General features: G+C 45.4%; 1 protein-coding gene across 2 annotated transcripts in view; it reads right to left on the reverse strand.

The window, feature by feature from the left end:
* Positions 1–26,228, reverse strand: part of DMAC2L (distal membrane arm assembly component 2 like) — a 154,525-nt gene that overhangs the window by 12,579 nt on the left and 115,718 nt on the right. For both annotated transcript variants that reach the window (XM_069206017.1, XM_069206018.1), the window contains one exon: positions 1,422–1,630. In XM_069206017.1, the coding sequence (XP_069062118.1) occupies positions 1,422–1,630 (209 nt within the window). The remainder of the gene's footprint in view (positions 1–1,421; positions 1,631–26,228) is intronic.

Consider the following 26,228-nt stretch of genomic DNA (forward strand, 5'->3'; position numbering starts at 1 on the left):
AAAAGAAATAACATGTTACTGTCTGTGCAGAATGGTACAGAATACACCCAACCATACTTCAAAATGATTCTGCTTGCTCTTATGTTGCAATAAGTCTCCCGTTTCTAATGGAGGGCTGATATGGAGTAAAGTCTTTGTCAAATAATCGAGGCTGACAAGGTTCACTCTTTGTCTGCTGCTAAAATCACTTTCCTAGAGTTAATTATGTGAACCTAACTCTACCACCGTGCTAATGTTCAATCAACTTACTAAATTATTTTCGGACATTTCCTTCCATACTGCCGCTCCTAAGTGGTCTATTAACCATTTACCTAAAATGTTATGTTATGTGTGATTTATATAGCGCATAGCTGCCCTCGGGCTTCCCAGCGCAGTGCATTAATCTATCCAGTGAAGTAAGATCCCCAAACTGATTAAATCAGAAAGTCACAAGCTCACTCCAGTTCATCTAGGGCTACAAATTCTCCTAATGACCTGTTTCCCAACAATCTTCAAGCTATAACTTTAACACTCATCTTTCTAGTTTGAGTTATTTATGCTCTATGCCTCACAGTTGGCAATAAACAATATAACTACCAAAATAAATTAATGAAAGATCTCCATTTTGCACTACTGAGACCTTTTCATCCGACCATGTAGCTGTGTATAACCAATTATGTATGGGCTGGAATGACATAATAGTTACCATTAATCTAGCCCTATCATTGGACACCTCCATTTCTGAATGACTGACTAGGAGCTAAGTCTCCCTTCTGTAAGTCAGTTAGTCCATAGCCTTCTCTGCCCCTTGCCTAACCACTTTGGCAACTCTTATCTCTGTGATAAAACAGATACGAACATATAACAGGTACGAAAATACAAATTGATGACATGGCCTCTCCAATTAACCTTTGGATAAGAATGTGTTATTTAGATAGGAGGTGACTGGAAGTTCCGGCTGCTTATGTCTTTGCAGTCACACTGAATCTAGCACCCACACCAGTCACCTATTCACTTGGCGTCTTGGCGTACTAGTAATGAGCTGCAGATATTACTTTTCTGATCAGAGAGCCTGAGAGGAAGGCCAGGTCCGGAAGATGAGAGGGAAAAGGAAAGTGCAGAGAAGAAGGTGGTTTGTGTGGGGGGCAGATTTCCGATGACCTACAAACTATGAGCAGCTGCAGCTTCCCGTCACTGACTATTTACATGGCTCCAAATATTAGCCGAGTGTATCAAACAACAAAGGAATTAATGAGAACTTTAATTCAGTGACAAGAGAAATAAGTTGGGGCTTTGGGAGCAGTCAGTATTCCCAATGTTATCATAACTCCCAAATCCAAAATACAAAGGAATATTTCAAAGACTGAAAATCTACTTGGTAAGGGCAAGTTGATTCCAAGATCACGTACTATTACATAAGGTCTGCCATGTATTTGGCTTACCCAGGTAGTCGAAGCCCCGGTGCATGATGCATGATTCAGTGGCATCAATGGCTTGAATCTTGTATTTTCCTAGAGGTCCAGTTGGGAGGCCATTGTAGTCCTGCTGCCATTTCTCGAATCCTTGGTAACGGACCTTTGCACCACATCTTAGAAGCCATTCAGAAGCTGCTCTGTCTGGGCCAAAATCCCTAATCCGTTCATGATCCACACTGTTGAGGTTAACAGAAAAGAAAACGTGTTTATAACAAGTAGTGTCACATACACACTGTAATCAATCGGTAGAGATGGAAGCAATGTGCCAAATCAAAATCAGATATAAGCAGAATAAATGGAGAGAGAGAGAGAGAGAGAAAAAAACTTCCTACAAGGTACAATGAAGTTGGTGAAAAAAAATCATTGTAAGTCACCTCAGTTTCGCCTGAGACATAAATAGCACCATAGTTGGTTTCTGTGTTTCTGTATAGTAGTCTAAAAATGTAGTTGCTGTGTTTAAAGTTCCATTCTCTCTGGAGGGTTCTTCCTGTCCTATCCACTTCAGACTGCAACACAATAAGGAATAATGCTATTTCTGTCAGTTTAGACTATGGTAATCTGATGTACCTAGCATTTCTGGAAAATCTCTGATTAAGTGATGTGAAGTTGGCTAAGGGCAGCATGCTGGCATCATATAAAACAAGCAAAAGCTACAAAATTCCACAGTCTGCCTCGCTTCAGGTGTTTTTGGGCACGGGGAGACTCCCAAAGTAATTTCCAGCAACTGGCACCCTAAGCAAACATTGCAGTCTGTGCACTCATTTTTTTTTTTAATATTAGACAATTTTATTTATTTCCTTGAGGTTGACCCCTTGCTTATCTTGGAGCCCTAGATTGCCGCCTAGTTCACCTATAAAGATAGTTCACAATTGGGCAGCTGGAGCTGATATATAAAGCTTTTTAAAGGTTTGGACAGACTTCCTGTCATATAGACTCTATGTAATAAGCTTTAAGTTACCCAATTATCTACAGTTGGCAATCTTGAAGAATTGTTATAGAAAGTCCCATTTCCACTGTAGCTTTAGAGGAACGAGCATGCAGTCCCACAAGCTACATCTTAGATCTAGAGAACTGTGGCATTTAAAAAAAGCAAAGTTGAGTGATTCCTTAAAACTTACGTACCCAGTGTCCTGATTCGATACTCCAAGGCAGCTACTGGTAGTAATGGAATAAAGCCCTGAGTAAAACAGTCAGATTATCTCCAAATTACAGCCAGCCCATGTTTTGCCCAAAATACATTTAATCTGTCCTCTGACACTTAATGGTCCAGGCAGGTCCCTGGCCCTTTTCCAGCATGACCCCTTCTGTCTTTATGTTCAGGTTCAATTTCTGAAGTGATTAAAGCATGTTAGGTGACCTTGGCAGCTAAAATAGAAGACAGCCATATTTTCCACATCCACTAAGCTGTATGTCTCCATTACATAGTTGGAAGTCATAGGATATTCTGAAGGCCACAGGGCATCCTACTCTTGGAGTGGTGGCTCTTTGGTGTTAAAAAGGCAGACTTCTTTTCTCACTTTATTGGGGCTGTCCGCTATTAAAGTGTGCCAAACGAGGCAGATGCATAAAGGGGTAAGAAACTTGACACATAGGTTGTTTAAACATTTATCTGCATATGGCAGGACATATAAAAAATATATATGTTTTTCCAACCCCGCCAACAAATATTTGATCCAGAAATCCATAATTTTCTGCAGACCAGAAATTTAAACTGTGCACGGTCTCTGAAGGGTTAATTGCTGAGAAATGTTCTCAACCTACTACTTCAGGCTAAACTCCTACAGCTTTTCCCCAGAGTTTCAGACTCTCTCTCATGGATTATGCTGAGGGTAGAGCCAGAAGTGATCGAGTGTGCAGCGTGTTGTATATCATCCTTTAGAAAGCAGAACAATATTGGTGTTCTTCACTTCCCTATTCTCCTGTTAGCGCTTATAAGCAGAGCTTTGCTCTGCTGCACAGTATTAATGATACATATTGTTCTCTTCTAGGAAAGACATTTTCTGAAATTAATGTAACAAATTGTAGTCATTAAAATGCAGAACACCTTGTGATAGTCAGCCAATTATACACTGAAAAGACAAAAGGCTAAGAAATATTGTAATTCTTTGCTTTTAGTAAGGCAATTATCTTTTAATTATCTTTTAAAAATCATATTTATGAATAACAGGGCCATAAATGAGACTGCTAAAAACACTCTACAGAACAGCAAGAACAGATTTTAGAGTATGATAAACGGTGGACTAAGATTTATGTACAGAATTGAGGATGAAAATTATCTTGTACCTTGGTTAAAATACTGTGAGGAACATGTACTTATTAATCTGTCTTTTATCTACCACACCTTTGTTCCTAAAATGTTACACAGGGTGTAGGAAGCTAGCCTGGTGTGTGGTGGGTACCTATGATACTAACACCTTATACCAGGTCCAGGTATCCCCTATAAGTGAAGTGCTGGCAGTGCCTAGAAGCCAGGCTCTCTTGAGATAGCTGTGGAGGAGCAGCCAAGGCTTATCTAGGAGACATGCGAAGCTCATGCAATACCACTGTAGTCACACAGCCCTTACCCACGTGAAAGAAAACACTCAGTGTTATGAAAATAAAGGCTCTTTACTACAGTAACACAGTACTAAAACACTAGATAGGCAATACTCCAATAGGAGTTAAGTAAACACACTATGTATGTACAGTAGCAATCAGAAATAGGCATAAAAAGCAATGGGCAATACTGGAGGCCTGGGGGGGGGGGGACCAAACCATATACTAAGAAAGTGGAATGTGAAAGTCGGGTTACCACCCAAGGTAGTGGAATTGGTAGAGAGTAGCTGGAGGAACTAGGAAACCCACAAGGTAAGTACCAGAGTGCCCCCAGCGACCGGGAGAGAAGAGGTAAGTCCTGGTTCTACCCAAACCAACCCAAAGGGCTTCAGAGAAGAATATTGCAAGACTCAGACAAGAATGCAAGAAACCAAAGGTGGATCCTGGAAGAGGAAGACCTGGAAAAGAAGGGAACCAAGTCCAGTTCACGTTGGAGAGTGTTCGGTGGTGGCAGAAGCCACTACCCACCCGTCTGTGGATGCAGGACTTAGTTAATGGGGGACTGAAGACGGTCAGCAATGCAGCACTGGAGCAAATGAAGAGTTCCTGAGTGATGCAGTCGACATCCCACGCCGGATGAAGGATTGCAGTCAGTCTGTGGTGTGGAAAAACCACCAACAAGCCTTGGCAAAGGCAAATGTCGCGGTTGGTGAAAAAGTGGAGCTGCCAGGGACCAGCAAGGTCCAGAGGGACTCAACTCACGGGGGGAGTCCCAAGCAACCCTGTGCAGTGCAGAGAGTCTGAAGAAGAGGCAGCCCCCACTGAAGACCCACAGGCAAGTAGCCCAGGATTCGCAGAGAAGCCCACGCAGCACACCTGAAGAGAAGTTCCACATCGCTGGAGAAGCACATAGAGGGCTGTGCGTCGCAGGGAAGAGGGCTGGGGCTACACAGAGCCCAAAGATCCCTTGGAGGAGATGCCAACATGTCTTGGTAGCTGCAACAGACGCAGTGCACGGAGGTACTGTCTAGAGTGGGAGGGCAAGGACATACTTTCACCAAAGTTGGACAGCTAGCACAGAGGACCAAGGGAACCACTCCAGACCACCACCTGTGATGCAGGATCCACGAAGCTCAGGATGAGAGGAGATCCACGCAGCCGGTCATCGTTGCACTTGGTGCCTGCAGATACAGGGAAGTGACTCCTTTACTCCAAGGGAGATTCCTTCCTGCTTTTCGTGCAGACTGAAGACTTGCTGCCCTCAGGGGATGCACAGCCGGGGAAATGTTGCAGTTGCTGGAAGGAGCTGGAGAAACAATGTTGCAGAGCAGAGGCGTTGCAGTCACTGCAGATTGTAGGTTCCTGTGGAGTCCAGTTGCGGTTCCAGTGGCCAGAAGTCAAAGTAAACGGTGCAGAGGAGTCCTGCTGGAATATTGCCCATTGAATCTGAGGACCCACCCAAGAGGGAGACCCTAAATAGCCCTGGAATGGGGACTGGTCACCTAGCCAGGTGACCACCTATCAGGAGGGGGCTGTGAAGTCACCTGTCTGACCTGGCCACTCAGATGCTCGCAGAGGCCTCTGCCCACATTGGATTCAAGATGGCAGAATTAAGGGACCATCTGGAGGACCTCTGGGCACCATCCCTAGGGTTGTGATGGACAGGAGAGTGGTTAATACAGGGCCTACTATAGGGGTGACTTACAGAGACCTGTTGCAGTGAGCTGAAGTGAAAGTGTGCATGCTCCTTTTCACGCAGGCTGCAAGGGCAGTCCTGCAGACACATTTGACATGGGCTCTCATGGGGGGGGCATAATACATGCTGCAGCCCATGGGGAACCCCTGGTACCACAATGCCCTGGGTACCATATACTAGGGACTTATAAAGGGGCACCAGTATGCCAAATGTGGGGTTTGTGTGGTCCAGGCAACCAAATTTAAAGGGAGAGACCACAGTCACTGGGGTCCTGGTTAAGAGGATCCCAGTGAGCACAGTCACAACACGCTGACATCAGGCAAAAAGTGGGGGTACCCATGCTACAAAGAGGCTCCTTTCCTACACAGGGACTTTGCCAGGCTCATGAAAAAGGACCCTGTTGGTTCTTGCACCCCTGCCTTGCTGTGTGAGATGTGTATCAGCTTGAATTAACTCTTCATCTTGCATTTTAATGAACTGTTCAATTATGATAATATTTGTGTGGAAAACATGTTTAAGATTTTAGTGAAGATCTCTCTTTATTACTGACAAGGTTTCATGGTGCATAATAATCAAAATTCGTACAAAGGTGTTAATCTTATCTACTAACACAACACTAATCCAGGTACAAATAAAGAATTCGACAGGAGTTACTTTGCAGTTTATATTTCCCGAAACGTCCTGTAATATGAAGCATTTTTTAAGTGACGATTTTAACTGAGAAATATCCCCATATTTTGAAACTTTATTTTTGTTACAGTTTCGTAGTGCATCCAGATATTCAAATATCTTCCCCTTTGTTGTTTTATTATACCAAAGAGTCGCAGAGACGTCCCTATATAAACCTACTTGTTGAAATAATCTTTTATATATCAAAAAGTATGATAACGTGTGCTCTGAGGCACAATTCGTCAGTCAGTAACAAAAAATCATAGTATACTCCGATATTGGAGGGGCGGCATAAATTTCAAATGGAAACTAAGCCACGCAGCCTGAGGGGTTTACGTACGCAGAGTAGTAGAGCTACGAATTAATCTGCGAGTGGATAATCTAATTAAAACTCCTGATAAATATTTTTAAAATAACACGTCACTTCCGCAGAACGGTGGCGCATGGAAGAGGTTTCACCTGTAACCGATACCAAGCAACCTCCTGACGGTCGTGAAGGACATATCACGCATTAATTATTCATTGTGTTGAGCCATCCCAGTTACGATGCTTTGCCTCACATCTTGTATTCTTTGTCAATCTCGTATTAAACACGACTACCTGCTGAGGTACAGCACGCCGTGGAATCTACTAGAAGTCTATCAGCATCCACATGCACGGATTACCATAAACCGAGCACAACGGAAGCGCTCCTGCTTCCGGGAGATAAACCATTTCAAGGGCCTTCCTTGCCTGTAAAAACAGCATTTCCAGTTAACAAGTTCACAAAAACCCGGGGAGGGGCGTAGCTGCTATGGCGCCACCAAGCATCCCTGAAATCCATTGTAATAGCTGAAAGGTGTCGGTGCAGACGCACCAATAAAAATGCAAGTACGTAGCCTGCATTCAGGCTAGTCCCCAATAAATGGTCCCTCGACATAGCAACCACCTTGAGTCGACGTGGTCTGTCACAAGCCGCCCGTGAGTAATGAAGGGCCGGATGCACTAGCAGGAATGTTTGAGGACACACCATCCTCCTTACTGCCTCGATTCCGGAAGTCAGCCATTCTAAAACAATGCACAACTCCCACAATAAAGCAGGGTACCAGAAGAGTGAGCCATGAATTAAAGAGTATGTGCCATATGTACAATTAGCACGAACTAGCTGTACTTCATAATCAGCATTGGCAAAGCCAACAGGCCTCGCCTAAGCGAGATCCATTGACTTGGTTAAAGTATTTGAGTCGTGTTGCACAGCAGTGTGGCTACAGTGTAAAATGACTGAGTGTAAAGAAAATAAAAGCGCTATGAAGTGGGTGGTGCTGACGGTGTCATTGCACTTTTTTTCTTTACGTTCAGCCAGCTTGTACAGCGGCCGCAATGCTGTGCAACATGACTAAAATAACATTGTCAATTAGTTCTCAAGTATGCAAGAGCTATTTGGCTCTGTGGATGTGTTTTTTATGATGTGAAGGGGTGGGAGGCGGCAAGCAACAAAGAGTCTGGGCGCAGCAACGTTAGCAAAACAAAAAAGAACCGCACCCACTGCCCCAAAGTGAGTTGAGAGGTAGGTGTCCAGCCCGGCCTGGAAGCCCTCCTCGGTTGGTGTCAAAAGCAGCGGCCGCAGATGCCGCAACTGGCCTACCAACCTTCCCCTGTGCTCGGTGAGAATGGCACAACACGCAGTGGGCCACAATCCTCCCGGAGATACGGGGCTGGGGTTAGTGAGACGTGTGATGACTAACCGTTCAAACCCCTTCAGCACCTCAGAAGAGGGAGACGGCATAGCCGCTGTCCGTTGTTCAAACGTAAGCGATGGCTGTTGCACCAGGACTGAGTCCCTACTCTGCTACAGGAGGTGATTGAGAGCAATAAACTACTGCCTGAAGAACAGTAGTCTCCCATCCAAAAACAAGCAACACAGGACAGGCTGAGAAGGGTTGGGGCACAAATCAGACAGCTGGAGGAGGGTGGGACGGGCAAGCAAAACGAGTGATGGAGGGGTCGAACAACACCGTGGATGGAGGGAGGGCGGGAGTAAGTAACAGGATGAACAGGGGGACGAAGGTGGGAGAAGCCACACCAAAGACAGCAGGAGGAGGGATATCGAAAGTAATCAGTGATACGTATTGGACAGGGTATAAGCCCTATTTTAGGATAAGCCTACGCAGCGCGCACGCGCTGTCTCTCCATTTGTAATTTACATTTGTTGGCTTTAACCACGCCCATCTCACGCCCATCACTTTCATTCGTTCCTTGGCCTGTCTTTACAAATTCCATTGATTTCGTAGGAAAATGCTCACGTTTGTCCCACCTTGCAGACTGACCTTGTTACAATGATTATATTACGATCGGGCATTTAGCCATCCTGTCTTGTGATATACTGCCTATCCCTCACATAAGTGTCCTATGCTTGAGACACTGTTAATATTCCTGGCTTCATTGTTGCTCTCCCTTGAAACAGTGACCCATTTGGTACATATTAAGACCTTTCATGGTGATTTTCTGGCAATCTTACACATAGTAATGGCTCATCCTTCACATAAACTCTCATGTCCGCCGCTCAAATTAACTCATAATAATACTAAAACTGTACTCATATTTCCCGATACTAATCCATCACTAATTCTTGTTGGGTTCCGGAATAGCGTGCTACTTGCCGAAAAGCACTTCAACGCCTCGTCAGGGGTAGTAAGCGCTATATAAATACTATTACAATACAATACATTACTGAGGGCATTCAGAATGATGTTCCAGCTATCCCAGGCATAATAGTGGGCAATCTCAGTGTGCGCATCTTTTAATTATTAATGACGTCCTGGTTATCTCTGGCAATAGAGTGGCACATCCGTAGCTTAGTGTGGGCATCTTCAAGGCCTTTCTAGCTATCTATTGCATAGTACTGGCTAATTCTTGACTTATTGCGAGTATTTTTGGTGACATATTGTCGCTGTACTTGGCTTAACATTGGCCAATTCTTGATATACATTTTTTCCATTTTGGACGACGTTCTGGCTATATACCTAGCACGTGGTGGTCATTCTTTACATAGTATGGGTGCTTGAAAATATTGTGGCTATCCTTTACATAACGATGGCAATGGCACAATGATGCTTATCCTTGGTTAATTTTATCTCGAACACCCTTAGTATGGATGCTAAATGAGCATGAAAGGCAGAATGCCCCCAATATGACAGTAGCACACGAGTGCTTAGAGAAAATATCATACTGATATTTTGGGACCAGACATGCATTGGCTAAAATGACATTATGGTATTTAGCGACACAAGTACTGTCTTTTTCATGAAATCCCAGGCTTCTATTTGAGGAAAATGTGCTCATTTAGACAAAACAGTTCTTCTATTTAACAAGGAAATGTCTTAATTTGCGGCAAATGCTAAACTGATGTTTCAGACAACATGACTGTTTCTAAATCTGTACATTTTACTATTCTATTTGAGGAATAATTCATGCAAGTTCAGGACAATTATTCTTGTATTTTGGTTCCTTGGAACCAGGGGACACTTCCTCATAAGGATGCTATTTCCGGACTTATTTGAAGCATTTTATCAACTACATTGATCAAACTTCCTATGCCAATATTTATTTCTTATATTTGAGGCCCTGGAGTATAAGAATTGTGTAAAATATATGCTGACTGCTCATTCCAGTTCTGCAGAATTGAACAGCAGTTTACTGTATGCGGCAGTAGGATTTGTCTCTATCTGCTGTGTGTGTACTGGGATTACATAATTTGTATACGGTCCACTCGGCCTCTCCCAAGCAGATTCTCTCTTCCATAACATGTGACTGACAATCTGTTTACAAGAGGCAGTGTGGCAATGTAAAGTGAACGATAGGCGTAATGTATTAACAAACGTTTTTAAATTGATTGCAATGCATGTAGCCAATTAGAGTATCTTTAGGGAAATTATGCTGTAAAATCTACTCCTTTGCAAAGGTCTAGTAGAGATTTTGTTGGAAAGGGTGAGCCTTAAAACAAGAAGGAAGGATAAGGCTTGAGTGGTACACTACAAATGTATAGAAATATTTCATCATTATCCCTTCTGAACATCTGGATTTGTAGCCAATTTTTCTGAACATTGTGCTGTACTTTGTTTCTAGTTCTTTCCCAGGAGGAAGAACAGCCCCATTCACACACAACCCTCATAAAGGATGCTGGGCTTCCTCAGTCTAGTCTGATTCAGGTATATGCACCTCGCCACTTTCAAAGTTCCCCAGTCATCATGGAAGAGGTACTGGTTCACGTGACTTTTGCAGCATGTAAATGGTAGAAAACATACTTAGCCAACAATCTTTTCAAAATCCAAGACAAATAAATCTCAGTTGATGCCGGATATTGAATGCCTGGGGCCCTGGGCTCATGGCAAGGAAGTCCAGTCTTCCTGCAGGCTGCAGACAGCAGGGCTGTCCTGAGTATCCACAGGTCCAAGAGTGCTCCCATGTCTGATTCTGAGGTGCCACCTTTATACCCTGTGCCTGCCTGCGAGTGGGGGACACCCCCTTCGTCTACCTCTAAACTGGGTTTGGTCATTTCTTCCATTTTCCTAGGGTGTGGCTCCCGTCTGTCTAGGGAAACAACAGGAAGGCAGGCCTGTGTGAGTTAATTTGCCAGTGAGAGGGCAGGCATCTTCTGAAGCAAGGAAGTTGGGTACAACCCTCAGGCTACCCTCTGAAGCTCGCAAAGCCTGGGTCCAACATCCTAGGCCATCCTGCTCAGGAGAGGAACACTCTCTCCACAACCAAGACCCTTTTTCTCCCAGGAGTAATAGACAGCACAGCACAGGACAGCCATTAACAGTCATGTGACGACCCTGGGCTGTGGGCTCAAGGCAGATTTTGTTTAGGCAGAAAAATGCCAACTTCAACATGAGAGAGGGCTTTAAATTACAATTCAGATGAGCGAAAGAAGTATTTATCCAGCTGTTCCCAAATTGAGTTATCACTTATTAAATGTAATAAGGTAACCCAGTCTTAGTCCATGGGAGAGCTAGCCTTGCTGCAGTAAAAACGACTTCAGGAGGTTTTCACTGCCAAAACACATAAAACTTTAAAGACACATATTTTACTTTTTAAATACCATGCAACTTGCACGATGAGCTGTTAGGGCCTACCTTGGAGGTGACTTAGAAGTATTACCAGTATTGAAAACAAAGGTTTAGGTCTGGCAAAACGTTACTTTGGCAGGTCGAAATGCCAATTTTAAAACTGCACTACTGGTTGAGGTTGCAGACCTGAGACATGTTTTACAGTGCTACTTTTGTGGGTAACAAAATGCAGCTTACTTGCAGCATTTAAATCAGAGGCTCTGCATACATAGTTCCTAGACCACTGCAACAGCTTTACTTTCATTTGCACTTCACCTCTGTTCTCTGGGACGTAGTCTTCAACTAACAAAGGCTACAGTATGGTCCAAGCTCTCACCATTTAGCCGTGACAAGACAGGCTCAATGCTATGCTCTGAAGCATTTGTCTGGACTACAAATTCTTTGGAGAAATTGGGTGCCTTGAGCACTGGTAACGTGCATATGGCTTTCTTCAAGATGTCTAATGCTTTCTGGCACATGCTACCCAGATCACTTTCTTGGGCTGCTTCTCAGAAGTCAGCTCAATTTTTTTCCCATATAATATTTATTGCATTTTAACACTGTATACAATACATCACTTAACCACATGGTCATCCGCAGATGTGACAAGTAACGAAGAACTCTCCTAACTCCCCCTCACTCCCAAACTGGTCTCCATGATCACCTATGTACATTCCCAATTTCAGTCCGCCAAGAACATGCGGGAACACCCATGTACATCAAAGATCTTCCCAGCCATGCAGTGCACCATGTCTAATACTGCCCACTGGGGCTGTCCATTATTCGAGCCTACCAATTCCTCCGGGGACCTGCCCCGCCCACACCTTCTACAGGTTTGAGCATTCAATAGGATCCATCTCAAAACAGTCCATCTCCCATCTTTTCAACGTGGCTGGGAGTCAGGTGGGGTCCCTCAGTGCTTCTAACATGGCTACCCAGGCTCTGAGATCATTTTCTACCCTATAATCATGCCTCGTCTGTTTCATATGTATCTCTTCTGCCACCGCCCACTCTATGTCCCTGTGCCACTCTCCCACCCGGGGGGCTCCTTTGCCAACCATGTTATGGCTATACACCTCCTTGCTAGTACCAATCCTAAGAGCAGGAACTTTCTGCTAAGTTTCCACCCCTTCAGGTTCTGAAGCAAGCCGAACACTAGCATGTTCATATCAAGCTGCACGTTCCACCCGACTGCCTCATTAAGCTTCTCCACTATCGCCTGCCAGTAGGGGCTGAGGGATCTGCAAGGCCATGCAATGTGAAGACTACTTCCCCTTCCCCACATCATGAACAATTTGCATCCCTTGTGGGATATATGACATGTGGTGTTTGTGGGGTGAGCTACACTTGATGGATGTAATTATATTGTATAAACTTGAATCTTGCATTGAGGACACTGTCCTCGCACCTCCATGCACCCAGAACCTGCCCGCTTCCATAAGTGGGGATGCCAATGTCCCCTCCCTTTGCCTGAATTTTCAACAACGGCACCGGGCGATCTTCCCGCAGTGCCCTATAAAGATGGATATCAGCCTCCTAACCCCAGCTAAGGCCTAGAGCGCGCCCAGGGTGTGCGGCAGATGCAGCTCCAACAGAAAGGACGGCCACAGGTCAGCTCAGTTAAGGGAGAAACATTAGTGCCATACACCCTTTAATCTTATGGCAGGACAGGAGGCTAGCATTATGCATAACCTTTTATTCATTTCTTCTGAGCAGCACAACTTAAAATAGAACCAACTACGAAGTCATAATACATTAGAACCCCAGCATCATATAATAGTCCCATGCACTGTCTTCTCTTCCTCGTTAATTTGCTACTTCTGGGCAGAGCCGATAAGTACCATCCTTGTTTTATATAAATTTCAATGATATGTTTGACTGCTGTGATTGAGTATAGCATTTATATTTAGTCATCGTAACCCAATTTTTTGTGGGTTTTAATAGGAGTAGATTGAATTCAGTAATATTCAAGGAAGATGGGTTGTCTGTTACGAAAGGTTGTTTAGAAGGAAATGCAGTGAGAAGAGAATACTAAAGTATTGACATTTCAGGTGAATAGTTTCTACGGAAATGGCATTACTTTCAATAAAGAAATACCGTTTTGGTTTGATCATTTTTCGCACAAGCGGAGACGCGCGTTCTGTCTCGTGCATGATCGGCAAGTTGCACATCCTCCCTTGCGCACTGTAGAGTGTTCTCTTTGTTATCCATTTTTTAAAGCTGGTTGGCCTTGTTATTAAGATGTGCACCATGTGCGCACGGTTGTCAGATTGTTTTTGAAGGTATTTAGGCATGTCAACTAAACGTAATATGAGTTGACGCGTTACCAGGGAAATACACATCAGTTTTTCACATTTCTTCAGTTGACAAACAGCTGATGTTTATTCATTGAAAACAAAGAGTTTGAAGGGATCCGTCTCTGAAAGAAACAATCAGACGATCAGCTAAGCCTTTTTCCGAGGAAATATATTAGTTAAATGTAAAAATATTTCATCAAATTTTATACTGTGTGTGTATGTATATATATATATATATATATATATATATATATATATATATATATATATATATATATATTAGTGTAATAGTTAAGCAGGTCAGTGTATTTTAGAAAAGTTAAGTATCTTCTGTTTTGTTTGGGTTACAAATTAAATTGATAGTTACTTAAATATATTTATAATTAATATATTAATTTAAAAATATGTGTGAGGAAAATAGAGTAACTTCTCTGAAAGTTCAGGAAGAAGTTATTAGACAATTAATAAATAAGGAAATAGGGACTACAGTTCATGAGACATTGAAGAGATTAATAAAGGAAGGTAAAATAAAAGGGAAGACTGTCGAAGATGATGAATTATGATCTTTGTCAGATGATGAGGAAGGGGTAATAAAGAGAGGACCAGGTGGCAAACCTTTAAAGAAAATCAAATATATTAATGATAAAGAGATGTCTGAAGAGAAGGGAGAACACCCTCAAGATGTTATTAAAGGTGTCCAAAGCAGCATGCATGAAAGGCAGGTGCACCCTGCAAAAGAGATGGGCTTCCGGCCTGATTGGACAGAGCTGGATAATGATACTGCTTGTGAAGAATATATCCTTGATTTAGGATGCAATGATAATATGGATGAGTTTTTGGGCATGGAAGACTCTAACAAGATTGTGGAAAAAACAGATCAAAGATCCTTTGGGCCACAGTTTATTTAGTCAAAGTGAAATTAGACACCCACGCAGTTCAGAATGGTGGCCAATAGACCACATTACATAGTATATAAAACACTGGATTAGAAGACCATTGGAAAGAGGCAAAAATGAGACTATAACTCTTCATTTGGACTCAGATCTGATCACATACTTGGTCAACTTGAGTTGTGATCCATGAAAAGGTCATGAACCGTCTTTAAAACAGTGTAAAGACAAACTTCTGGATATTTTGGGTCCAATTGCAAGAATATTTGATATGGTTGGAGAGTCCTACATAAGAGGAACAGATTTAGATATTAATTTATTAAGAGGCTGGAGCCAGAGAGCGATTTGTTTCCTAGGAAATGCCAATACTAGCCTAATAGCAGAAAGGTGTAGAGCAGTGCTATTAAGAATCAGTCCAAAGTTGGAATCTCACTGTAGTGTGCAGCCGCCTTTTCCTAAAATGTAATTCTTTGTGTTCTAATTTTTTAGCAAAAAAAAGTTAAAGTATGGCATTTTGGAAAAGGTGGCTGCAAGATTTCTACTGTATGCACAGAGAGGTCTGCCAAACTTTGCTGCACACTACAGTGCACACTACAGTGAGATATCCATTTCCACTGTTTTCTTTTTTTTCTACACCTAGGATGTGTCATTAAATCCCAAAATTGTGTACAAGTGGGCGAGCTAACACATTAAAGGGGAGAGCTGAGGCCTGAAAATATTTAACAGGGAACTCTACACCACGGGTGCATGCTACAGTGAGATTCCATTTCCACATAGTTGTTCTGTTTTGTTTTTTACAAAGGATATGTCATTAAATCCCAATGTTTTGTACAGGTGGGCGAGCAACCAAATTAAATGGGGAGGGGCCCTGCAAGAGCCCTGAAAATATGGTGGTTAGGAAATTTATATGTATTGAATGACCGAGCAATTATTTGTTCAATTTCAGATTTTTATTTTGGAAACAGATGCAAGCAATTTAGGTTGGGGAGCGAGAATAAATCCACAGATAACGGGGGGAAATGCAATATAAAAGAAAGGAACGATGCATAAACTGTCTGGAGTTGAAGGCAGGAGAGTTAGCGGTTTGCAGTTTCAGGAAACAGATTCAGGGTCAGACAGTCTTATTGAAGATGGACAATGCATCAGCTGTTACTTATATAAACAAATGAGGGGGGGGGGGAGATCAAAAAGACTTGCGGAATTAGCAAAGGAATTTTAGGGGTTTTGTCTCGAATACAAAATAGAGTATCTACTGGGAAAGGATAATCTAGTGGCGGATTGGAATTCAAGTTACTTATTATTATAGCGATTAGAAGCTGATGGTGAGAGCATTTCAGAGAATACAGAAGAAATGGGGTCTGTTGGAAGTGGATTTGTTTGCCTCAAGGATGACAAACAGTTGTTGAAGTATGTGAGTTGGAGACCAGATCAAGGTGCAAAAGCAGTAGATGCATTCAGTTTGAATTGGAGAGAGAGGAAAGGATATGTGTTTCCACCATTCTCAATGATTCAGAGAGTATGAATCAAGTGAGGAGGCAGAAGTGCCAATTGCTGTTAGTAACATCATTTTGGGCGAGTCATGCGTGGTTTCCATCAGTGATGGAGTTGGTCACAGACGACCCTCTAATGATTCAGTCTTGCAGCGGTCTTTTGAAGGGTGTAGACGGAAGGGAACCTCCATTGGTAGAATCAGGAATACTCAACCTGCTAGTTTGGAGGATTTCAGGAGATCTAAACGATTCACACATTTATCAGGATACGATACAGAGTTACAACATGAGTAGTGGGCACCAGGCACACAAAAGAGATATAGGAGCACATGGAACATCTGGGTACATTAGTGTATTGAACAGAATTTGGATCCCGTTGAAGCGGATGAGGTTATGATTGCCAATCATTTGGCAGAATTACATGGGAAAGGTATGAGTTATAGAACAATAAACTGCTACAAATCTGCAATAGCGGCTGGACATTCTCTTGTGGATGGATTATCAGTTGGGGAAAGCCCATGAATCTGTAGTGTAATGAAGAGGATAAGAATCAAGAACCCTCCAAAGGCAAGATATAAAAATCTTTCAGATGTTGGATTATTTTTCACATTGTTTGAAAACTGTCGAAATAATAATTATTTGACTAATAAACAATTGTCATGGAGGTTGGTAACATTACTTTGTATGATATCATTTAAATGAGTATCTTATGTGAAGGCGTTAGAACTGACAAATAGGTTTCATCAACCGCTTAGTGTTTTAATTGAGATTAGGAAAAGAATGAAAACTGTGACTAATAATATTTTTTATCCATGATTTGACAATTATCCAAAAGTGTGTGTAATGAGATGTATAAAGGATTATGAAATGAGAATGAGAGAGCATAGGAGTACCGGGGTGGATCAATTATTGATCTCGGACAGGAGACCTTATGGTGCAGTATCTACAGCTACAATTGCTAGATGGGTGAAGAGTAAGATGAAAGAAGCAGGAGTGGACTTAGATTGGTTTAAAGCACATTTGATTAGGGGTACAATGGCATCAAAAGTTTATAATGCAGGGGGAAGTTGGAAGAAATCATAAAGGCGGCAGATTGGTCAAATGATGAAGTGTTTCGATGATTTTATTTCAAACCAATAGAGCATGCTGCAGGCCTAGAGGTGGAGGGCTTTAAACATGCATAACGTAAGCCCCCTGTCTTGCCATAAAATGTAAATTCTCAGAGGTTTACTGTATAGAGAATCACAATTTATTTAAAGACAAGGAGGCTAGCATTATCCCTCCCTCCCACCCTTGGAGGAAGGGAGAAGAGGAGGGAAAAGTTTAACAAAGTTGAAGTTGAATATAGATTGAAATGTACAATATTATAGCATGATAAAAATGAAGAAAGAACTTTTAACATTGTCATGTTTCAATTTATTTTCAGAGTCACAGTGAAATACTCAATGAGAGTACAAAGGAAAATTTCAGGAGTAAAAGTGTTGACGAGATATGGAGATGAAGAAGCAAAACAAAAATGGAAGAGAAGACAGTGCTTGGGACTCTTATATGTTGCTGGGGTTCTAATGTATTATGACTTCTTTGTTGGTTCTGTTTTGGAGCTTTTAAGTTGTGCTGCTCAGAAGGAGTGAATAAAAGGTGATGTGCTAGCCTCCTTGTCTTTAATAAAATTGTGATTCTCTATACAGTAAACCTCTTAGAATCGTCATTCTCCTGTAATATCGAGTGAGGCCTCAGAAGGCTCTCACCTCAGTCTGGGTATTGGAAGGTTCCCAAGCCAAGATGGTCTGTATTTGTATTGGGCATGAGGAGATGCCAATTGCACGCTGACCAACTTTTAGAAGGTGGAAGGGGCAGTCTTTAATCAGAGGGCATTGCTCTAAATTTAAAGTAGCCCTCTGGGGTGGAAAATGCTGACTTGTCCTTAGCCACCTCAGTTAAGACAAACTGTCAGTATCCTGATGTCAGATCAATAGTACTAAGGAATTTTGCAGCTCACAACTGATCAATGAGCTCATCCGCTGTGGGGATGAGTCTAGGTGACTGAATTGAGACCCCCGTAATACACACCGTTCTGGAGTGGTGCCTGGGGGTAGCCTTGGGTACCAGTACTACTGGAATGGACCATGAACTACAGGAGTGCTCGTTCACCCCCAAATCCATCATCTTGGACACGTCATCCTTAATGCTGGCTCTCACCATGTCAGACAGAGTGTAATGTGTTTTTTTGACAGGTATTCTGTCCTCCATGTCGAACTTGTAGGACATCAATCAGTGATACCTGGGTTCCGTGAGAAGAGTGAGTGGTGACTGTCTCTCTGTTGCTCTGTGGTCAGTGTAAGAGAGGAGGAAAACTCCTTCCACTGACCCATCCTGCTACTTGGAAGACAGGAGGTCTGGGAGGAGCTCGCTCTCCTCCTCCTCACCATCATCTATCATCAAGAGCATAGTGACTTTGGCCTCTCAAAATAAGGTTTGAGCCAGTTTACATGGATGCTGGATGTCTTGAGGTCTACCTGGCCCTTTAAGGTCTGGAGCTCTACGGGCTCTACTAGCTACACTTTCTGGCCAGGCTGCTACTCCATCACAGAGGCCTTCTGGTCATACCAGTGTTTAATAACTTCCTGGCTGCCATCCAGGTCCTCACTGGCCTCTTCCCAGAAGTGCGTTATCTGAAACCAGCAGGCCAACATGTAGCTCACTACATCTTGAGAGGGTTTCTTGGAAGCTTCCTCTCACACCTCTTTGACATGACTGAGAGGTCCACGCACAGCGTGGCCAAACAGCAGTTCAAAAAGACTGAACCTCACTCCCTTCTGAGGCACTTCTCAATATGCAAAGAGAAGGCAAGAAAAGAGTACGTCCCACTTACGCTTCATGGGTTCTGGTAGGCCCCTAATCATGCTCTTCATGGTCTTGTTGAATCTTTCAACAAACACATCAGTCTAGGGATGGTATGAAGTGGAGAACTTATAGGTTACCCCACATTCCTCCCACATGGACTTCATGAAGGCAGAAGAAACCCACACAAATAAATGTCCCCATCAGTGCTCTCACCACTTGGGGTACAGTCACTGTCACAGTCACTGTCCACAGAGGAAAGGCCTCAGGGTACCATGCGTCATGGTCCACAAAGATAAGGATGAACGTGTTGTTTAAGGCAGTCTTGGGGTCAGATGCCTTACAAAGTCTATGCCCACCCTCTCAAAGGTGATCCCACTACAGGGAATGGAAGCAGAGGGGCCTTGTGCTTTGCCCTTTACTTCCCATTGGCCTGGCAGATCATGCAAGACCTGCAGGCTCAGGGACCTTAGTCTCGCTACACAGGAGACCATTTTCTCAATAGATAAGGTGATCACCAGAGGTGTTTCAATTTGCTTTTGCCCCGCCTGCTGCCATAGGCAGTCAAGAGTAGGGTACTCCCGCTGTGCTTTGCAGAACTCTTCTTGGGACTGTTGACCTGAAATTTGCCTCCCAGATAACTCAGGTATGTCCTCTAGGGCAGCAGTGCCTTCAGCTGTCGGTTACAGGGCATCACCTTCAGAAGCAGTCCCCTCCTGAACCATGATAATCTCTAGGGTGGGGTTCCTCAGCTCCTGCCCTTTCCCCTTTTTGGCATGTACCTAGGCCATTTTTCCAAGCTTCAGGTCATTTTGACCCCCTGAAGGCTGCCATGGACCCTGTGGTCAGGCACACTCACACAGGAAATCCTAACATCTCCATGTGACCTGAGCTGCCCCTCTTTCCAGTTAGTGTGCTCTGGATCATTTGCTAACAGACAAAGGGCATGTTTAGACTCCCAGCTACCTATAAGGAACCTGAGACCTCCCCGCCCCCAAATCAAAAGGAGCTAGAGCCACTGTATGGTGGCTCACCTGGCTGTCTGTTGTCACTACCTGGTGAACCACATCAGGTACTATGTGCTCTGAGGGCACCAGATGACACTTAACACTAGTCATAGTGGCTCCTGTGTCTCTCATAGTCTCCACTCTTTTCCCATGGCAACGTACTACCTATACTTCTTGGTATTTGTCAGGCATGTGAGCCTTTGGCACCATCTCCTTGTCACTCAGGGACACTAGGATAACCTCTGCACTCCCCCACAACTAAATGGGGCATCATCCTCCAAGATCACTACATTGCCCATTCCTGGGGTAGGCCCACCAGTGGGGGGCTGCTTCCCATGCTGGCAAATGGGATCCCCTTAAAGTGCCCATAATGGTAACACTCATGCCATTTAGGCCGAAAGTAGCCCAGGGACTTTTCCCCCAGTAAAACCACTCTTCTTATGCTCAGGACTGGACTGGGAATCCTTCCCCTAAAAACACCATTGGGGGCCTTTTGAGAACTCTTTAGGTTTTTCTTTGGCTCCCATCTCCTGCTGCTGGTGGGGACCCTGTCCACCCTTCTGGTGATCCCCCCTACTGATAAGCCAGATGTCTGCTACCTTGGCAAGTTTTCTGACTATTGTGAGCTTGGAATCTATTAGGTGTTGGCATAGTTCTTGAAAACATGGGCTCTTTCAAATAAAGATTGTACAGCTCATCATTGTAGGAGGCTGGACTGGTTTGTAGTGAGTACCAAGGGGTACTTGCACCTTGCACCAGGCCCAGTTATCCCTTATTAGTGTATAGGGTGTCTAGCAGCATAGGCTGATAGATAATGGTAGCTTAGCAGAGCAGCTTAGGCTGAACTAGGAGACGAGTGAAGCTCCTACAGTACCACTAGTGTCACTTGCACAATATCATAAGAAAACACAATACACAGTTATACTAAAAATAAAGGTACTTTATTTTTATGAAAATATGCCAAAGTATCTCAGAGTGTACCCTCAGTGAGAGGATAGGAAATATACACAAGATATATGTACACAATACCAAAAATATGCAGTATAGTCTTGGAAAACAGTGCAAACAATGTATAGTTACAATAGGATGCAATGGGGACACATAGGGATAGGGGCAACACAAACCATATACTCCAAAAGTGGAATGCGAACCACGAATGGACCCCAAACCTATGTGACCTTGTAGAGGGTCGCTGGGACTATTAGAAAATAGTTAGGGTTAGAAAAATAGCCCACCCCAAGACCCTGAAAAGTGAGTGCAAAGTGCACTGAAGTTCCCCAAAGGACAAAGAAGTCGTGATAGGGGAATACTGCAGGAAAGACACAAACCAGCAATGCAACAACGATGGATTTCCAGTCGAGGGTACCTGTGGAACAAGGGGACCAAGTCCAAAAGTCACAAGCAAGTCGGAGATGGGCAGATGCCCAGGAAATGCCAGCTGTGGGTGCAAAGAAGCTTCTACTGGACAGAAGAAGCTTAGGTTTCTGCATGAACGACAAGGGCTAGAGACTTCCCCTTTGGAGGACGGATCCCTCACGCCGTGGAGAGTCGTGCAGAAGTGTTTTCCCGCCGAAAGACCGCCAACAAGCCTTGCTAGCTGCAAATCGTCCGGTTAGCGTTTTTGGATGCTGCTGTGGCCCAGGAGGGACCAGGATGTCGCAAATTGCGCCAGGAGATAGAGGGGACGTTGAGCAAGACAAGGAGCCCTCTCAGCAGCAGGTAGCACCCGGAGAAGTGCCAGAAACAGGCACTACGAGGATGCGTGAAACAGTGCTCACCCGAAGTTGCACAAAGGAGTCCCACGCCGCCGGAGACCAACTTAGAAAGTCGTGCAATGCAGGTTAGAGTGCTGTGGACCCAGGCTTGGCTGTGCACAAAGGATTTCCACCGGAAGTGCACAGAGGCCGGAGTAGCTGCAAAAGTCGCGGTTCCCAGCAATGCAGTCTGGCGTGGGGAGGCAAGGACTTACCTCCACCAAACTTGGACTGAAGAGTCACTGGACTGTGGGGATCACTTGGACACAGTTGCTGGATTCGAGGGACCTCGCTCGTCGTGCTGAGAGGAGACCCAAGGGACCGGTAATGCAGCTTTTTGGTGCCTGCGGTTGCAGGGGGAAGATTCCGTCGACCCACAGGAGATTTCTTCGGAGCTTCTAGTGCAGAGAGGAGGCAGACTACCCCCACAGCATGCACCACCAGGAAAACAGTCGAGAAGGCAGCAGGATCAGCGTTACAGAGTTGCAGTAGTCGTCTTAGCTACTTTGTTGCAGTTTTGCAGGCTTCCAGCGCGGTCAGCAGTCGATTCCTTGGCAGAAGGTGAAGAGAGAGATGCAGAGGAACTCGGATGAGCTCTTGCATTCGTTATCTAAAGTTTTCCCAGAGACAGAGACCCTAAATAGCCAGAAAAGAGGGTTTGGCTACCTAGGAGAGAGGATAGGCTAGCAACACCTGAAGGAGCCTATCAGAAGGAGTCTCTGACGTCACATGGTGGCACTGGCCACTCAGAGCAGTCCAGTGTGCCAGCAGCACCTCTGTTTCCAAGATGGCAGAGGTCTGGAGCACACTGGAGGAGCTCTGGACACCTCCCAGGGTAGGTGCAGGTCAGGGGAGTGGTCACTCCCCTTTCCTTTGTCCAGTTTCGCGCCAGAGCAGGGCTAAGGGGTCCCCTGAACCGGTGTAGACTGGCTTATGCAGAATTGGGCACATCTGTGCCCATGAAAGCATTTCCAGAGGCTGGGGGAGGCTACTCCTCCCCTGCCTTCACACCATTTTCCAAAGGGAGAGGGTGTAACACCCTCTCTCAGAGGAAGTCCTTTGTTCTGCCATCCTGGGACAAGCCTGGCTTGACCCCAGGAGGGCAGAAACCTGTCTGAGGGGTTGGCAGCAGCAGCAGCTGCAGTGAAACCCCAGGAAAGGCAGTTTGGCAGTACCAGGGTCTGTGCTACAGACCACTGGGATCATGGGATTGTGCCAACTATGCCAGGATGGCATAGAGGGGGCAATTCCATGATCATAGACATGTTACATGGCCATATTCGGAGTTACCATTGTGAAGCTACATATAGGTAGTGACCTATATGTAGTGCACGCGTGTAATGGTTTCCCCGCACTCACAAAGTCCGGGGAATTGGCCATGAACAATGTGGGGGCACCTTGGCTAGTGCCAGGGTGCCCTCACACTAAGTAACTTTGCACCTAACCTTTACCAGGTAAAGGTTAGACATATAGGTGACTTATAAGTTACTTAAGTGCAGTGTAAAATGGCTGTGAAATAACGTGGACGTTATTTCACTCAGGCTGCAGTGGCAGGCCTGTGTAAGAATTGTCAGAGCTCCCTATGGGTGGCAAAAGAAATGCTGCAGCCCATAGGGATCTCCTGGAACCCCAATACCCTGGGTACCTCAGTACCATATACTAGGGAATTATAAGGGTGTTCCAGTAAGCCAATGTAAATTGGTAAAATTGGTCACTAGCCTGTTAGTGACAATTTGAAAGAAATGAAAGAGCATAACCACTGGGGTTCTGATTAGCAGAGCCTCAGTGAGACAGTTAGTCACTACACAGGTAACACATTCAGGCACACTTATGAGCACTGGGGCCCTGGATACCAGGGTCCCAGTGACACATACAACTAAAACAACATATATACAGTGAAAAATGGGGGTAACATGCCAGGCAAGATGGTACTTTCCTACAATCATAATTACTCACTTTATGGCCCTTCACCCAACAACCAGTGCCTCACTGAAATAGTCCATGATATCCATCCAAGACTGGTGAGGCAGCTACTGACGGTCTCTAAACTTTAGGCTGTATTTTGCTGGGGTAAGACCATATTTCACAACCAGAGTGTCTTTCATGAGGGTATCCCTCATCCAGTCCCCCTTTCCCAAAACTAGTAGAGTATCCCTACATGAACTAGGCATATTGTTCCACAGACTTAACCCACAATCCTCTTCCTTAGGGCCTCTGCATTTCTAAGACCACGTCATAGGCTTCAAACCACTTAGCAATGTCACCCCCCTCCAAATAGCTAGCCCTTTGGGAATGGGGACCCATTTAACTTCCTTAGGTACTCCATGTTCGCTACCACCATCATCACTGGACTCTGTGAACCTCTTGGCTTTTAAGTCAACGTTCCTTCAGACTCACTTCATGAGCCATCAACATTTTCTTCCCCTACAGAGCTGGTTTTCTTTCTTCCAAGGCCCTCTCAGACTCAGCCTTAGGCTCTGCCAAGGCGTTTTCTGCCTTTTTCTCCTCTGCAGCCAGTTTCAACTGGCCAGCTGCAGTTTTAGCTCTCTCTGAGCTCTCCTGCTCCCCAGCTCCTCAGGGGTCAGGTTGTGGGAGGACACACTGATCTCTGCTTTGGATCCATCAGGGTACCTCACTCTTATGGGCCCTCCTCTCTTCTCTGGCTCTGGAGTCTTGGCAAGCACATTCTCTTTTTCTTTTTCATTTCATACTTCCCTTTGACATCATCATTATCCTCCTGCTCTTGTGATGAAGACTGCAACATGCAACCTCTCCCCAGGCTCTTATGGCTATCTGGTAATCTTGTTTCTTCTAAACGTTTGCTAGCTTCAGTCCCCCTCTCGCTGCACAACTGCTTCAGTTCTACCACAGTGAAGCCTTCAATGTTGCTAAGATATCCTTCCATTCTTGGGGGACGTGGCCTGGCTGCCGGGCAAGATGGCCGACACCAAGTGAGGCTCAGCCGGGCCTCGGGCCAAAACTCAGTTTTTTTGTTTATCCTGTGGACGTCGGCGGCTGGGGCGGGCCTGGCGGTGCCTCCCCGGGGGCCCCGGAGACAAGTAGAGCATTGCGGGGGTGGCCGAGAGCGGCGCTGTGGTCGGGCTCCGCGGGGCCGGGCCTGGAGCTGCCCTCTGCCCCTCGTGCGCTTTTGCGGTGAAGTGAGGAACTGCGGCCGCTCCCGGCAACTGTGCACGGCCAGGAGCGAGAGTGTGTGCGAGAGCCGGTCGGGCCGCGGCTCTCGCAGATTTGGTGCCTGGGCCGTCGGGTGCCCTTTGGGGCTTCCGTGGCCCCGCGCTGGAGGAGGCGCTCCTTTTTGGGCCTTGGGCCCTTTGGCTACACTGGCAGCCTGCTTGGGAGGACAGCGCCTGGCTTGAGATAGGCCAGGGGGGCGCCAGGACCGGACCTGCGTGTACACCGGTGGGTCTTAGGAGATGTGACGTCCCGAGAATAGCGGCGCCTGGGAGCCCTCGGCGCAGGAGAGTGGACAGCTGGGGAAGGCGGTGGCCTGGATTGAGGACGTTCCCCTTGGGCGCAGTGGAGGGCTACCTGACCACTGAGGAGCCTATACCACATCGCGCTCAGGGGGCCTGTATGGAATTCCCTTGGTCTCCCTACTGGACACACTTGGGGGGACCTGGTGGAGGCGAGTGGCCCCAGTGTGCTGAGATTTGCTGAAAGCCTGAGGCTGTGCGAGGCCCTTAAATCGTGGAGTCTGGACTCGATGGAAGAACCGAATACTTACTGTGTTGTGGAGTCTCCTGGCGGAGGCTAGGGACGGGTGAGTCGCTTGTGAATGCCAACGCGATCTGATCTGTGGTGAAACTCGTTGTGGACCTGGTGAGTCAAATTTTGGCTGGGCTCGGCGGGGCGAGTGGGGCAGCTAGGAGCACGGTTATCGCAGTAAACCCCCACTGTCCTGGTCAATCCTAGACGTTTTGGTGCGGCCTGGTGACCGTACAAGCCGTGTTGCACTATGGGCAAGTCTGACCATAGACAGGCGAAACTCACCTTTGAAGGTGGAAAAAAGAGAAGTGCTGCCTCTGCTTCCCAGTCCAGCGAAGTTGAAGTAGGAGAAGAGAGCCTGGAGATTTCGGTGCGATCCATGTTCCTAGAACTCAAGACTAGTCTGGCTGGCATTGACACCAAGCTAGATCATGTGACGGAGCGGCTAGACCGCATAAGAGCCCAGGTTGATGATCACGATTCCCGGTTTGAGACATTGGAATCACGCACGTCAGAGATAGAGGATGCACACCAGGGAGACAGAAACCAAGTCGCACAAATGGAGCGTATCCTGGAGGTAATACGGAACAAGAATGAGGCTTGGAGGCGCGATCTCAGCGGAACAATATCCGCATAGTAGGACTTCCGGAGGCGACAGATATGGGTCGCATGGAAGACTTTGTTGAGAGTATGCTATCGGAGTTATTTACTGGTGAACTCTCCCGGATGCTGGTGGTGGAGAGGGCGCACCGGTCCTTGGGACCCCGTCCTCCGCCGGGAGTGCC

Source organism: Pleurodeles waltl, chromosome 9 (assembly GCF_031143425.1).
Source record: "Pleurodeles waltl isolate 20211129_DDA chromosome 9, aPleWal1.hap1.20221129, whole genome shotgun sequence".
Taxonomy (NCBI): domain Eukaryota; kingdom Metazoa; phylum Chordata; class Amphibia; order Caudata; family Salamandridae; genus Pleurodeles; species Pleurodeles waltl.